The sequence below is a fragment of the Hippoglossus stenolepis genome, chromosome 7 (assembly GCF_022539355.2).
Source record: "Hippoglossus stenolepis isolate QCI-W04-F060 chromosome 7, HSTE1.2, whole genome shotgun sequence".
In the NCBI taxonomy this organism is placed as follows: domain Eukaryota; kingdom Metazoa; phylum Chordata; class Actinopteri; order Pleuronectiformes; family Pleuronectidae; genus Hippoglossus; species Hippoglossus stenolepis.
Window position 1 is genome coordinate 27,358,887 of NC_061489.1, and position 15,621 is coordinate 27,374,507.

Here is a 15,621-nt window from a genome sequence, read left to right on the forward strand (position 1 = left end):
GATTTGGTGCGAGTGGTCGACTGGAAGCTGTTTCTACAGTAAGTTATAAGTGTGAGACATGAATTATTATAAAAACATCATAGTTCTGTGTATTAAGGGTTGAAACATCAAAGTTTATCAGATATGACTCAGATGTTTACAGGATGTGATGTCATCCTGTGAGTAAAGAAATTAACACTTGTGACGAGTTTCAGTTGCAGTTTTTTATTTATTCAAGCCCAAAACAACCAGATATGACAAAGTGTACCGAGGCACGTCGAAAACAAACCGCTGGACTTTAAACCAACCGAGAAAAAGATAAAATACTTTTCTACAAGTAAGAAGCTGAAAAAGTTCAAAACTATACAACATGAAAAATCTCTCTGATACAAACTCCAGGTGAAAACTGGTCAAAGTGCTCGTGCATAAGGAGAAAATGTCAAAACACTGACAAAGGTTTTTTTTGGCAATTTCAAACATCACATCCCATAAATCCCATAAACTGTCAAAAACATTTTCACATTTTTACAGAGTAACTAAATCAAGTCCTCAAGCTTGTTAAAGGCAACATGTGACTGGTGAGAATCAGGATTGTAAACAGTTCATGAGGAACAAGATTCAAGGTTCAGGTTCGCTCTTCTCTCGGAGACTCGGAGAACGTGAAGAAGCATCAGACGTTTCTTTAAAAGTTCTAGAAAAGTTCTGTAGAAACGGATTTCTATCAAATCGGCCTCAGCAGAACCTGATGATGTCACAACGTCTCTTTTTGTCTCAGGCGCTGACGGTCGATCGTAACACGAAAAAACATCTGACTAAAGGTCAAAGAAAAACACAGTGGATTAAATGAGTGGGAACTAACCAGCGCTGAGGGAACTAACCAGCGCTGAGGGAACTAACCAGCGCTGAGGGAACCGATGACCAGAAGGTCTCAGTCACACCGTCCAGTTTTACAGAACCTGCTCTCGACGAGGAGGAGGTTACGTCTCTGAGACTGTGAACTCATCAGCAGCATTAAAACATGATCTGACCGCGTTGGATCTGAAAGTTGTTTCACTTCCAGGTTTTAACAAAACATTTCAACCGTTACAACATGTGACACATTCACAAGTGAGAAGCTGGAGGAACAGACGACAGATCAGTGGAGACGACCTGACGTCTTTTCTCAGGATCTTCGAGTCCGTGTGTCGGCTGAAGAACAGCAGCTGTAATGGCGCCTCAGGGGCAGCAGGGGGCAGAGAGTTCTCCGTCCTCGCTGGTGAAGCCGCTCACAGACAAACAGACGTATTCAGACTTTAAACGAGCTGATGTGGATTCAAACCTGGACCACGCCACCTGGTGGTGGATGGTAGGATGTGCAGCTCTCACCCAGTTTGAGGAAACCAGACAAACGGCTCGTTAGCTCGAGAATCTTTACGAGTCTGGTTTTGTCTCCATGGAGTCATCTGGGAGCGATCTCGTGCACCATGACGGGCAGGTGCAGCGTCGGACACGAGTCTCTGTGTCTCAGCTTGAACATCAGCTGCTCCTTTTCCTGAGAGAGCTTCTGGTTCACTGCCGCCTGCCTCTCCAGCGCCACCTTCAGCTCATGCTGCTCCTTTAGTAACTGCCTGGAAAACAATAAACACAGGTTTAAATGGTGGTTCAGGGTCAGAGAGACGGAATAACCTTCAGGATCCAGATCTCCTGAGGATCCGGTTACAGAATGAAATCATTTAGGTTCTGTGAGATCAGATGATTTATTTGATCTCAGATAAGAAACAGGCGACGTTTTATTTCCTCAATCTTTGCTGCTTGTCTTCATAGAAACTTATAAACAAAACAAGAGTAAAAATTCAAACTGAAATAAAAAGTAACAGCAGAACAGTTAGTGTCGTTTAAAGTCACTAACGTTTGGACTAACTTTGAGTTTTTCACTTGAATCTAAAGGATCAAACTATTTGATCCTGAGTATAAATGTATTTTCAGATTCAGGGAAACTTGTTAAAAAGTTGATGAATATTAGAAAATGTGATGTTGATCAGAAGGAGATCTGTGTTCTGAAGTTCAACATTATGAGTCATTCACTCATTTCAAACTACTTGACTTGATTTACTTTGAAAGCATCATTTTACTTTAGTGCTTATTTCTCTGTTTTGTACCCGGACGTGAGAGTTTCAGCAGTTGGATAATATCCAGCAGGTGGCGCCACACTCGAGGACTCCGACCTTCAGTTAACACGGTTCGATCTAACTCTACTTTGAGAATCACGTACTGAGTGAGAGTCTGACAGTTGTCGATCCGGACTCTGAGATCCTCGTTCTGCTGCAGGATGTTGATGATCTGATCTTCTAACGACAGATTCTTCTCCACCTGACGACAGAAGAGAGGAAATGAACAAGTTTCATAAAAACAAAAGGTAAAGGAGGTAAAGTGAAGTGGGTGAACGACAGTGAACCGACCAGATCTTCCATCTGCTGCAGCTTCCTGCTCTGCTCCTGCACACGCTCGCTCTTCATCTCAATGACGAACACCAGAGACTCCTGCTCAGACTCCCAGAATGCACCTGGGCTGCCGTGGGCCTGGAGGGAGCAGAGAACAGATCGACACTGAACCACAGACAACGTAGAAATATTTTCAGGGTATTTGACATTTATTCACTGTTGGTTTTTTCAGCTCTTCTTCTGGATTCTACAGATCTTTGAGTTTTATTACTTCTCATTGTATTTGATTTAAATCTGAACCTGATTAGATTTGATGAGCAGGAGAAATAAACCCGACACTCACCTGAATATTTCTCTGCAGGTCTTTATTAAACGTGGAATCTTCAGCTCGCTTCTTCAGCTCGTTGTAAACCTGCAGCTCTGCTCTCAGCTCCTCCACTTCCCCCTGAAGCACAAAACTCGTGAGTATCAATATATAATATACATTAATATACTAATATGCAACTGTGACACAGGAAAATCACATCAGGTCTGAACTGATGCTGCAGTTTCCTTTGTGTCCTCCAGGTGGTGTCAGGTGACGGGTTCATGAATCTAGTTTGTTGGAAGTTTTGTTTATAATAATAATAATATTAATAATAAATTGACTGTATTTGACACAAACAGAATCTCTTTCACCTTCAGGACGTTTTCAGCCACTTGAAACTTTTCCGTCAGTTGATTTTTCTCTTGTTCGTGTCTCTTGTGCAGATCTGCAGAGAACATCACATGTAGAGAACAGGTGGTGCAGTGGTTACTGTGTGTGTGTGTGTGTGTGTGTGTGTGTGTGTGTGTGTGTGTGTGTGTGTGTGTGTGTGTGTGTGTGTGTGTGTGTGTGTGTGTGTGTGTGTGTGTGTGTGTGTGTGTGTGTGTGTGTGTGTGTGTGTGTGTGTGTAAATACCACAATTATCACACACCTACTTAAATACACACACAAGGTGAAGTTAAATATACAGACGATTTAAAGGAGAAAACTTTTTGTTTTCATGTTGATTCCATTTGGTCTGAAAAACTTCATTAAACATTAGACGATTAAAAAACACAGAAAACTTTGTTTTTTCTTTTCATCAGCATTTAGGTGTTAGGTTTGTCCTGTGGGTGGCGCCAGAGGAAAGGTCACTTAAAGTCAGCTCAGGTTCAGACTGTGTCTATTTAAAGTAAATAAATCTCTTATCTTAGAGTCAAAATATTCAGTTCATATTTATTAGAGCAGCTGACGTTTGGATCAACGACACTGGTTCATATTCATGTTCATATTTTTGCAGCTCAGCTCTAAACTGTCACGACTCGATTCGACTCATCACCTCAGCTCCTCTATAATTAGCGTGTTAGCTTAGCGCCAACATGCTAATTATAGAGCATTTGTACTGTGTCAGTCAGACAGGCCGCGGCTCAATGCTGCGTTCAAGGTCAACAGCACTTTTCTGTCTTATCACAAACTGACCAAAGAAAAATAAATGTGAACTTATATAACATGCGTTTTTACAGGAAATGAAACGAATGAAAAACAAGTTTTGTTCATGTTCCCTTTAGAAGTAAACTTTAGAACGTTACCTTCCACGTGTCGCTCATGCTCCTCAGTCGAACTTTGACTTTTCTGTTCGTGAAAAACGTTTAAATCGGCCGTCGTCTCCGTTTTCACCTGAAAAATCACATCAGACGAGACCAGATTCAGTTTGTTAAAAACCAGCAGCACAGAGCGATTTAAAAAACTGTAAATAAATCATCTGAACACAACTCGAAACGCTGCAATGAATCAATAAATTATTGATAATTGATCATTTTAATTGATGACAAAGCAAAATAATCTGTGGGATCAGACAATTTGATGCTTTTCTTTGTCACATGAAGTTAAACTTGTTTTGTTTCTACATTTTCACACATAAAAGAAATTAAATGATTCAATGTTTAATTTCTCCAAATGAAACAAGATCATTTATTTCGTTTGGTCGAACAAAAGCCGTTTCCTTGGTTCTTCTCTCATTGTGGACGTTATATAGAACAAATAACTGACCAATAATGAACATGAGCAGTTGCAGTCAGTCACCTTGTCGAGGATGCTCAGGACGAGGGCGCACACGTCTACGTCGGCGTGGTCTTTCAGAAGCTCCGCCCTCTCCGGGTTCCCATTGGCCAAGAGCACTTCCTTTAGAATCCTCAGCTGCCACTCGAAGCGCTCCAGCTGCTTCTCCAGGAAGACGTCCTGCTCACTGGACGCACTTTTACCTGCAAACAACCAATCACACGCAGACGTGGATTCAAACACACGAGTAAGTGATCAACAGGGAGAGGCACCGCCTAGTGGCACAGTCGGGTACTACTGAAAACTGCAGCATATTTAGTGAATCGATTTAACTATTTACAGCAATTAATTGATATTGATTAATCATCAACATCTTTACATATCGTGAATTTTAAGTTAAAGGTGATTTCATATTAAAAAGTTTGTTTCATTTCTGTCTCTTCAGGGGTTAACACAAAACTGCACAAAGATATGATGTCATCGTCATGGAAACTTAGAAAACAGATCAACAATCTGTCACACACACACACACACACACGTTGTTCAGGAAGTGTTTGTGACTGTAATTAAATTTCAACTTGGCAGTTACATCATCGACGTGTTGAAACATGATCACACACACTTTCTATAGTTGTGAGGACCAGAGAAGATGTCCTCAGTGGTTTGAACCAAAGTTTGTGTTCACTGCCAAGATAAGAAATGTACACACGCACAAACTTAACGATGGTAATTATGATGAATCTGTCAATTAGTGAATTATAAAACAATTTAGCATCAAAAACGTGCTGTGACTCAGTGGAAGTTTGAAATGTTTGTTTTAATAAAATACTTTATGATTAGAGAAGAACTGAACAGTTTCTTTTGTCATGATTGACGTTCAGGTGGAAACAGTCTGACGATGAATTGAGTTTAAACCCAGAAACAAAGAGTTGTTCAGGAGGAAGAGACTCAGTGTGTGAACATAAAGAAGATAAAACATGATGGAATGTAAGAAGTGATTCGTTAATATTCTGTCTGATTAACACGAGGTGTTATTGTTTGTGTTGTTTACACATGAGGGGCTGACGCTGACGTGATGTTCTACAGTTTACATGTGAAGCTTCACACGTGATATGAAACTCTAATTTATTGTCTGACCCTAAAAAAACCAGAAGCTCCTCACTGACGACTACAACCTCTGAACAGGATCAGAACAACCTGAATGTAACTCTAGAACCTTCTTAATGACTTAATCTGTCCAGAGAACCTCAGGGGAACCTTTTAAAAACCTGCAGATGAACCTAAAGAACCTCTAGAACCTTCTTAATGAAAACCAAAACTATCCTGAGAACATCCTCAATAACCAAGAGAAGCTTCACATTCTATAAATAATGTGCTGATGTGGTGAACGCAGTGAAGTCAAACCTCCACCCAGGTTTCAGAAAACAGGAAGTGAGGGCGTGATGAGAAAGAGAACAGCCACCGTCTCTCACTGATAAACATATGAAACTCACCTCCGTCATCTCGGCCGCTCTTGAGTTTCTGGCTCTTCTCTCCACTCTTGCCTTTGCTTTTCTTCTGATAACGACAGGAAGAGAAGAAGAAGAAGGAAAGAACGTTTCAGTCATCAACAAACATGAAGAGCAGGCGGAGAAATGACAATCAGTTTGTCATCTTCTTCTAAAATTATAATTCATATTCATACACACTTCTCAGCGTGGACTCAGAGGCTCCGCCCACACTGAGCTTTTACTTTAAAACGGAAACCACCTCCATCCAGATGAATTATTCCATCAACACTTACACACCTCAACACACACACGTCACATGACCGGTCACCTACACTGGTCATGTGGTGTAAACAGGAAGTAGATTGTCTCCTCTGCAGTTGGTTGCTTAGTAACAGAAACTGTTCAGACTGAAACACAAACCCAGAGTTTTCAAACTAAAACGACACAAGTCTCTGATTCAGAGACTTGTTTTTGTATTTGACGTCACATCAGGACAAACATTAGTTTCCCAGGTCAGAGTCTCTCCAATAACAATGATCCTGATAAAGTCACGTCTGACAGGAACATGAAGCAGGCGCTGCCGGGAGGAAGCGAGCCTGGCGTTGTTGTTCTACCCGTGTGGCCCCTGAGAGGCCCCCCCCCCCTCACCAGCAGAGTCCTGGTTCAGGTCTGGTTTTACAGCGTAGAGGTTTGTTATGAAAGCTGCTGATGGAGGTCGGACTCGGAGCTGCCAGCTTCTCTCTCATTAGTCTCCACATGACTGACGCTGTAACTTTCACTGTGAACGTTACATAACGACTGACAACAGGCGACTGTCTGTTCACGCTGCTGATCACAGACCAGCGTTCCTCCTCCACAACAACAGGCCACGTTTTATCTCAATTATTAAATCAAAAACTTAAAATGTCCAAAACAAAAAAAGTTTCAGTAGCTTCATCCTCTGAGTGACATGAAATTTAATTCTGTTCAACCATCGACTGTGAATTAAGATGGACGACATCACAGCTCCCAGAGGAGAAACCAAATCATATAGATCGCCCCCTGCTGGCTGACTGCAGTATAGGTCATTAACCTCCTCCATGTTAGCAGATGGGACATGAACCAAACTAAACAGATCTAAGTGGACGTTAAATAAATGTTTGTAAAGATGTTTCTGTCGTTTCAGCTCGTTCTTATCTCACTGATGTTTGTTCAAGTGTTTCTGATCAGTTTGGTTTGAATCAGTTATTTGATGATATAAAAACAGGCTGAGACGTGATGATTGACAGCTGAGACTGACTCCTGATTGGTTGAGCATGTGTGTGGGCGGGACCTCAAGAGGCTTTGGCTTCAGCTTTTAAAACTGTCAAGTCGTCCTTGAATTCACATGAATTGACACATAAATATTGAAACTAAAAAAAACAAGATGTAAAGTGAGAAATGAAGTTTCAGGATTTAAAAATGGATCAATCTAAATTGTCATTAATCAGATTCTGGTTTTTCACTCACACGTGTTCCACAAATGCTCGGCCACGTTGTTTGTGCACAAGCATCGACCAAACACATTGAAATGCTTAGAGTGTTGCCTCACATCCACTCAGTGCTACAGCAGTGAAGCCAAACAATCACACCCTGACACACACACCTCACCACACACACACACACACACACACACACACACACACACACACACAGTGTATAAACACTTATAAACTGGACACCGACTTTATTTCTACTTGGAGCTGAAACAATAAATCTCTCTGGTTAAACACGACTCTGGGAGGAGACGTCAGACTCCTGGTGGGATGTTGTCAGCAGCGAGTTGTCGGGGGAGTAGAAGCATGTGTCCCTTCAGGCATCACAGGGGCCCTCGTTTTTAAAAAGGCAGTAAATCACAGCAGAGGCTCCTCTCGTGTGTTTGTTCAACACTTCACCTGACTGCAGCCCGAGCAGATTTACTTTCTGCAGATGTTTCACAGGCGTCACATAAATCACCTCATTGGCTGACTCAAACCAGAGTGGGAGGAGCTGAGGAGCAACAGGTTTCCTGTGTGAGTGATGGTGAAATTAACTGAAAAACTTAAATCACAAATTCTTAACAAATAAATTATGTTTAACTGAAAAAGATGGTGACACAAACACAGCCACACAATCAGAGCTAAAACAATCATAAGGACAAAGAACCAGGCTTCAACCACAGGATGTGATGTCATACTCATTACGTTCCACACAGGATGATGACACATCACCACAAGTTCTCCATTAACACACACACACACACACACACACACACACACACACACACACACACACACACACACACACACACACACACACACACACACACACACACACACACACACACACCACACACACCACACACACACACACACACGACTCCAGTGTCTCTGTTGGTCAAACAGCACATTCACATGGTCCGAGCTGAACCAAGGTGACCTCTGACCTTTCCCCTGGCGAGAGGAGACGAGAGCGTGAACATCGAGAGACGACCGCACCTCCACAGACACAATGACAGAGAAGAAATCTGGTCTCAAATCAGTCTGTTCAGGATCATGTGCAGGTTCAAACTGTCAAAATAAAAGCAGCTGAACTGACTGATCAGCTCCTGTTTGCAGTGTGTGTGTGTGTGTGTGTGTGTGTGTGTGTGTGTGTGTGTGTGTGTGTGTGTGTCGCTTTACGACCGTGTGAGTAACAAACATGATTCTGCACTAATGAGTGTTTTCATCCTCTGAGAAGCCGCAGCACAACAGAATAAAGTGGAACTGTATGTGAGACGCTTCAGGCTTTAAACTTTATGACTTTGACCTCAAACCTCATCCTCAGTTTTATTCTGCTTTGATTTTAGTTCCATCTCCGTCTTTTCTTTTTCTTCTTGAGCTGCGAGTGTTTTAAATATTCTGGGACTAGCAGTGAAGGGTCGAGATTCAGCGCCCTGTGAAGAATCTGAGGTTCAACTCACACACGGAGACGAACGGCAGCTCCAACTCTTTATCTGACGTGTCAAATGTCTCACGTCCTTCCAGCAGACAAAAAATTCCAAACATTCAACTGTAGCTTGAACCGCTTCGTCTCTAACGGGGAGAAAAAGTAGATAAGATAAGGAAACATTTCAGAGTCACGTCATTAAATAGAAACTATGGAGAAACAGCTGCTGGGGTGTGATTCGATGCATGGTTTTAGATTCTCTTTATTCTTTCTCCCTTTGAAGAATTATGAGTCCGTTAAAGACAGAAACTCTCATTGGAGTCGGGGGGGGGGGGCCATAAGAAAATATCCAAATGTGATTTTCCTCAACGAATTTAAAATTGAAATATTCCCTCAAAAAAAACTTCTAAACTCATGAAGACTACAACTCCCATCATCCTTCACTGCTTCAACACAACAACTAACTCATGATGAAGACTACAACTCCCATCATCCCTCACTGCTGCTCCACAACAACTAACTCATGATGAAGACTACAACTCCCATCATCCCTCACTGCTGCTCCACAACAACTAACTCATGATGAAGACTACAACTCCCATCATCCCTCACTGCTGCTCCACAACAACTAACTCATGATGAAGACTACAACTCCCATCATCCCTCACTGCTGCTCCACAACAACTAACTCATGATGAAGACTACAACTCCCATCATCCCTCACTGCTGCTCAACACAACTAACTCATGATGAAGACTACAACTCCCATCATCCCTCACTGCTGCTCCACAACAACTAACTCATGATGAAGACTACAACTCCCATCATCCCTCACTGCTGCTGCACAACAACTAACTCATGATGAAGACTACAACTCCCATCATCCCTCACTGCTGCTCCACAACAACTAACTCATGATGAAGACTACAACTCCCATCATCCCTCACTGCTTCAACACAACTAACTCATGATGAAGACTACAACTCCCATCATCCCTCACTGCTGCTCCACAACAACTAACTCATGATGAAGACTACAACTCCCATCATCCCTCACTGCTGCTCCACAACAACTAACTCATGATGAAGACTACAACTCCCATCATCCCTCACTGCTGCTCCACAACTAACTCATGATGAAGACTACAACTCCCATCATCCCTCACTGCTGCTCCACAACAACTAACTCATGATGAAGACTACAACTCCCATCATCCCTCACTGCTGCTCCACAACAACTAACTCATGATGAAGACTACAACTCCCATCATCCCTCACTGCTGCTCCACAACAACTAACTCATGATGAAGACTACAACTCCCATCATCCCTCACTGCTGCTCCACAACAACTAACTCATGATGAAGACTACAACTCCCATCATCCCTCACTGCTGCTCCACAACAACTAACTCTAAAATCCACCTGAATCCACACGACTACTTATTTGTGTGAAAACTCATCTCTGCTCCAGATACGTCTTCAAACTACTCTGAAGTTTTCGAGCTGCCAAAAAGGAGAAGTTTGGAAACTCTGTGTCTGCGTTTTAGTCTGAACGAGCAGAAAGTGAGAAGTTTGGAAACGATGACGTCGACCCTGAGCGTGTGGATGAAGCCTGAAGGAATCTGAACGTCTTCAGGACTAAAAGGACCTGTTGTCTGTTCTTCAGCTCTTTTCTCACCTCACCTCCGAGGTCACAAGGTCTGATGAGGTTAAAGTTTTCCACAAAGTAAAAAAGTCAAATAACTGAATTCTGCTTGAACTGTTTCTACTTGTCTGTTTGAAACATTTGACCTTTAGTGTTTAAGTAAAGCACAAAGTAGTGTGCTCCATGTCCCATCTGCTGACATGGAGGAGGATGGTTTGTGATCTGCAGCCAGACCCCAGACAAAGACACAGATTGTTTGGCTTCCCTTTTGGGAGTCGTCGTGTCGTCCATCTTTATTTACAGTCTATGAATTCAAGATGTAGATGTTGACACATAAATGAGGTTCCTCTGGTTCTTCAGGTTCCTCAGGTGAGAGAAATAAAAACACCTGAGCAGCTGAGATCTCTCCCTCAGTTTCCAGAAGAGTCTGAGCAGCAGAAAACATCATGTGACGTTCTCTCATCGGCCCGGAGCCCAGATCCCGAGGGCCTCAGACCTCCATGTGACTCTTTATCTGAAAGCTGAATTCACAATGTATTTACGTTACCACGGCAACGGCAAAATATGACATGCTGCCCTGAATCCCTCACGGTGATGTCAGCCCGTCGGAGCGAGAGAGAGAGGGACGAGCGAGGAGCACCTCATGACCTCATGACCTCTGCAGGCGTGAAACCATGACGACGCAAATACGTCTGTTTTTAATCAGACTTTAAAAAACAGGTCGCGATGATGTCACCGAGCCCAGATCCCACCCAGACGTCTGATAACTTATCAAAGTCCTGATTGTTACAGATCAAAGGACGACATTGATTAGTGACACAACTTGTTTACAGGGAGACGCTCAGTGAGTGTATAGAAAGAACATGACGTATATAAAGACCTTCAGTAAGTGTATAGAAAGAACATGACGTATATAAAGACCATCAGTGAGTGTATAGAAAGAACATGACGTATATAAAGACCTTCAGTAAGTGTATAGAAAGAACATGACGTATATAAAGACCTTCAGTAAGTGTATAGAAAGAACATGACGTATATAAAGACCTTCAGTGAGTGTATAGAAAGAACATAACGTATATAAAGACCTTCAGTGACTAGTTTTAATTTAAATCATTTTGAAAAGCTTCACAGGAAGAAGTCAGGTTCAAGTTGAGTTTAAAGATGATTTCCTGTGAAATCCTCACTTTACATTTTAAGACCAGAAGAACTCAGAGGTGTGTGTGGTGCTCATGTGTGTGTGTGTGGTGCTCAGGTGTGTGTGGTGCTCAGGTGTGTGGTGCTCAGTGTGTGTGGTGCTCATGTGTGTGGTGCTCAGGTGTGTGTGGTGCTCAGGTGTGGTGCTCAGGTGGTGTGTGTGTGTGGTGCTCAGGTGTGTGGTGCTCAGGTGTGCGGTGCTCAGGTGTGTTATCACAGCAGGATTAAATCTATTGTTTCGGTGGCTGCCGGCCTCACTGACCTCACTGACCTCTGACTGAGCTAATGGAAGATTTACTGGATTTCAGGTTATGTAACAGCTTTTAAAACTGCTCAGCTTCTGTTCTCCTTCTGATGAAAGACCCGAGGTCCAGGACATTTTAATGAAAGCACCAAAGAACCTCCATGTTAGCAGATGGGACGTGAACCAAACTAAAAACTCAAAGTAAACATTAAATAAAAGTTTGTAAAGATGTTTCTGTCATTTCAGGTCGTTCTCATCTCACTGAGGTTTGTTCAAGTGTTTCTGATCAGTTTGGTTTGAATCAGTTATTTGATGATGTAAAAACAAACGTGATGATTGACAGCTGAGACTGACTCCTGATTGGTGGAGCTTATGTGTGGGTGGGACCTCACTAATGCGGCTCCACCCCATGGTCTCCATGAGTCCAGGTTCTGTAATGGGCTCAAGATGGCGGCGCTGGTCTCTGAGACTTTCAGGCTTCATCTCTGGAGGCAGGTTCAGTTCTTATTATTTAGATCTTGTTCACATGGGTTTCAGAATAAAAGCAGTGAACGGGTTCGGCAGCAACTATCAACACAGTGACTGAAACAGAGGAAAGTCAGATCCTCCATCCTTCTATTATCTAAAGCTCTCATCCTTTGAGGGTTATTATATCTCCATCATGTACTATAGTTATTATAGAAACCAAGGCAATAGGTGCTTTTCAGGTGGAATGTTCAGAGTTTAACAGTTTATATAAATGCTTCTTAACATATCAGACACTTAATGATGTCTGCACCACACAGTGCAGAGTTCAGCTGCAACAATGGATTTAATACGATTCAGATTATTATCAGATTATTCAGAAATCCTCCGTTAGGAACCTGCTGAGCCACAAGGGGGCCTCGGCTGCTGGCTCAGGTCTATCAAGAAGTGAGGACGACAACAGCTGACACACAACACACAGCTGACACACAATGACAACACACAACTACAACACACAGTCATACTGTAGATACACAACAACACACAACTACACCACACAGTCATACTGTAGATACACAACAACACACAACTACAACACAACAACTACAACACGCAGTCATACTGTAGATACACAACAACACACAACTACACCACACAACTACAACACACAGTCATACTGTAGATACACAACAACACACAACTACAACACACAGTCATACTGTAGATACACAACAACACACAACTACACCACGCAGTCATACTGTAGATACACAACAACACACAACTACAACACGCAGTCATACTGTAGATACACAACAACACACAACTACAACACACAGTCATACTGTAGATACACAACAACACACAACTACAACACACAGTCATACTGTAGATACACAACACACAACTACACCACACAGTCATACTGTAGATACACAACAACACACAACTACAACACACAGTCATACTGTAGATACACAACAACACACAACTACACCACACAACTACAACACACAGTCATACTGTAGATACACAACAACACACAACTACAACACACGGTCATACTGTAGATACACAGAGAATAACAGCCATGAATACCACACACACACACACACACACACACACACACACACACACACACACACACACACTACAGTCACAATAGAACGTTATTAGTCACATTATCAAAATAAAATGCACATTAAAGATATAAAATGATCCATAAACGTCACTAATGAACTTTGATTCACATCCGGAGGATTTTAAACATGAATAATAATGAATATCTGAGATTTTCTTTAAAAACATCATCAACATTCAAACATGATTAAAAACAGATGTTCACAAAAACGACCGCGTTTTTCTTTGGCGCCACTTTGAACCTGTAAAGAAGAGGAACGAGCTCCATGAGGCCGGACGGGTCCAGGTTCAGAGGCCGAGCAGCAGCAGCCTGTTTCGGCCTCCTGCTGCTCAGAGAGCCGCTGAACCTCCGGACCCTCCAGCGGCTCCAGGCCCGACACACACACACACACACCGGCTCCCCGCGCCCCTCAGGCCGCTGCTCACCTTACTGTGGCCGCAGCCCATCACTCCTCCTCCGGCGAGAAGCTGCTCACACGCTCCGCTGCTGCTGCTGCTCCTCTTTCTTCTTCACTGCTTCTTCACCTCCTCCTCTTCCTCTTCCTCCTCTTCACTTCTTCTTCTTCTGTTGACAACTTTCAAACAGAAAAAAAGTCCTTGAACGCACCGCTACAGCCGCCTGCAGCAGGGGGCGGGGCTTCCCCGTGCTGCGTTCAGGGACGCTCAGTTCGGTTATAAGGTTAATTTAAAAGGAAGTGATTTGCTGAGTTAAATAGTTAAACAATAATGAAATAAAAGTAATAATTGCGATTGAATAAATGAAAGTGAACCGAATCATTGGCTTAGTTCTGTACACGAATGAAAACATTACATTACATACACAAAACAAAATGGAAATAAATGTAATAGTCACAAATACACAAAAATCAACAAATTACTTAATTTAAACAATTCACAGTTATTGTTGTATCACATGAGGGAAAATAATATGAAATTAAATATACATCAATTCAGAATTAAATCAATTTAAGAAGTAAATGATAAGATTTGATTAACATATAATAATAATAATAATAATAATAATAATAATAATAATAATAATAAAAAAATAATGCTGTTATAGGTCTTTGTACCAAGTTGTGCAGAAGTGTGGAAAACACTCAGGTAATCACAGAAGCTCGTGACATGAAGAATCCTGACAACAAATCAAATAAAACGCAGAAGTAAAACAACATTGTCAGTTCATACATTCGTTTATTATTCAAATCACAGAGTGTAAAGTTTACAATCATTAAACATTCATATTTACACGCGAATCAGAAGAATCTCTGTATTTTCCCGCAGTACCTGAAGGCAGCAGCCTCTCACACATGCGCAGTGAGGATCTATTGTCTGTGATTTGAACCTTTACCGTAATGTCGAGAGAAGCTGTGAAGTTACAAAACCTCTGTAAAACCACGTGGTTGCTCGTTTTAAACACTTTAAATGGGACAAGTCCCGGATGTGACGAAGTTTGGAACCTTTAACAGCTGATTAGTCACAGACTGCTCCTGATTGGTCCAGACACAGAACTATGGGATTTATTTTCAATGTTTGCTTCAGTAATTTCTTCGTCATGACTAAAGCAACATGGATAAAGTTGTTTTATTAAATCATTTATATATAATGTGTTTACTTTACCGTCTTCTGGCTTAAATAATGTTGTTCGCATCCCGGATGGATCTGTTGCCGAGTTACAGTTCAGCTCTGAAGAGATATAACAACACCACAGATCATAAATACTACTACTAATATATGTATTACTCTGTTACATGACCTGTATCAAAGTAAAAGTATTCTTTGTGTCTAACATTCTCTCACAGAATAATGTGCATATGTTTATTTATTATTTGTATTTACTGCTGAGTAACTTTCTCATCTTTATCAGAATCAGAATCAGAATTCTTTTAATTACCAAGTATATTTACACATACAGGAAATTGCCTTGGTGTGGGTTAGGGAATCAAATTAAATTCAAAATGGCCGCTGTCAAAGTTTTTGTGTCTAAACATAACTAAACCTCATAATGGTAACCATGGTGACGACAGACCAGGACACCTGCCTCCTAGAGGCCAGAA

The 15,621-nt window shown here is 41.8% G+C and overlaps 1 protein-coding gene across 1 annotated transcript; it reads right to left on the bottom strand.

The window, feature by feature from the left end:
* Nucleotides 1-188: 188 nt before the first annotated feature.
* On the bottom strand, nt 189-14,162 carry ccdc69 (coiled-coil domain containing 69). Its single transcript, XM_035161859.2, has 9 exons — nt 13,991-14,162; nt 5,955-6,018; nt 4,486-4,664; nt 3,993-4,080; nt 3,078-3,151; nt 2,743-2,844; nt 2,418-2,537; nt 2,231-2,328; nt 189-1,586 (listed from the first exon to the last, which is right to left on the bottom strand). The coding sequence occupies exons 1-9, from the start codon at nt 14,009-14,011 to the stop codon at nt 1,418-1,420; spliced, it is 915 nt and encodes a 304-aa protein (XP_035017750.1). The 5' UTR covers nt 14,012-14,162; the 3' UTR covers nt 189-1,417.
* Nucleotides 14,163-15,621: the final 1,459 nt, after the last annotated feature.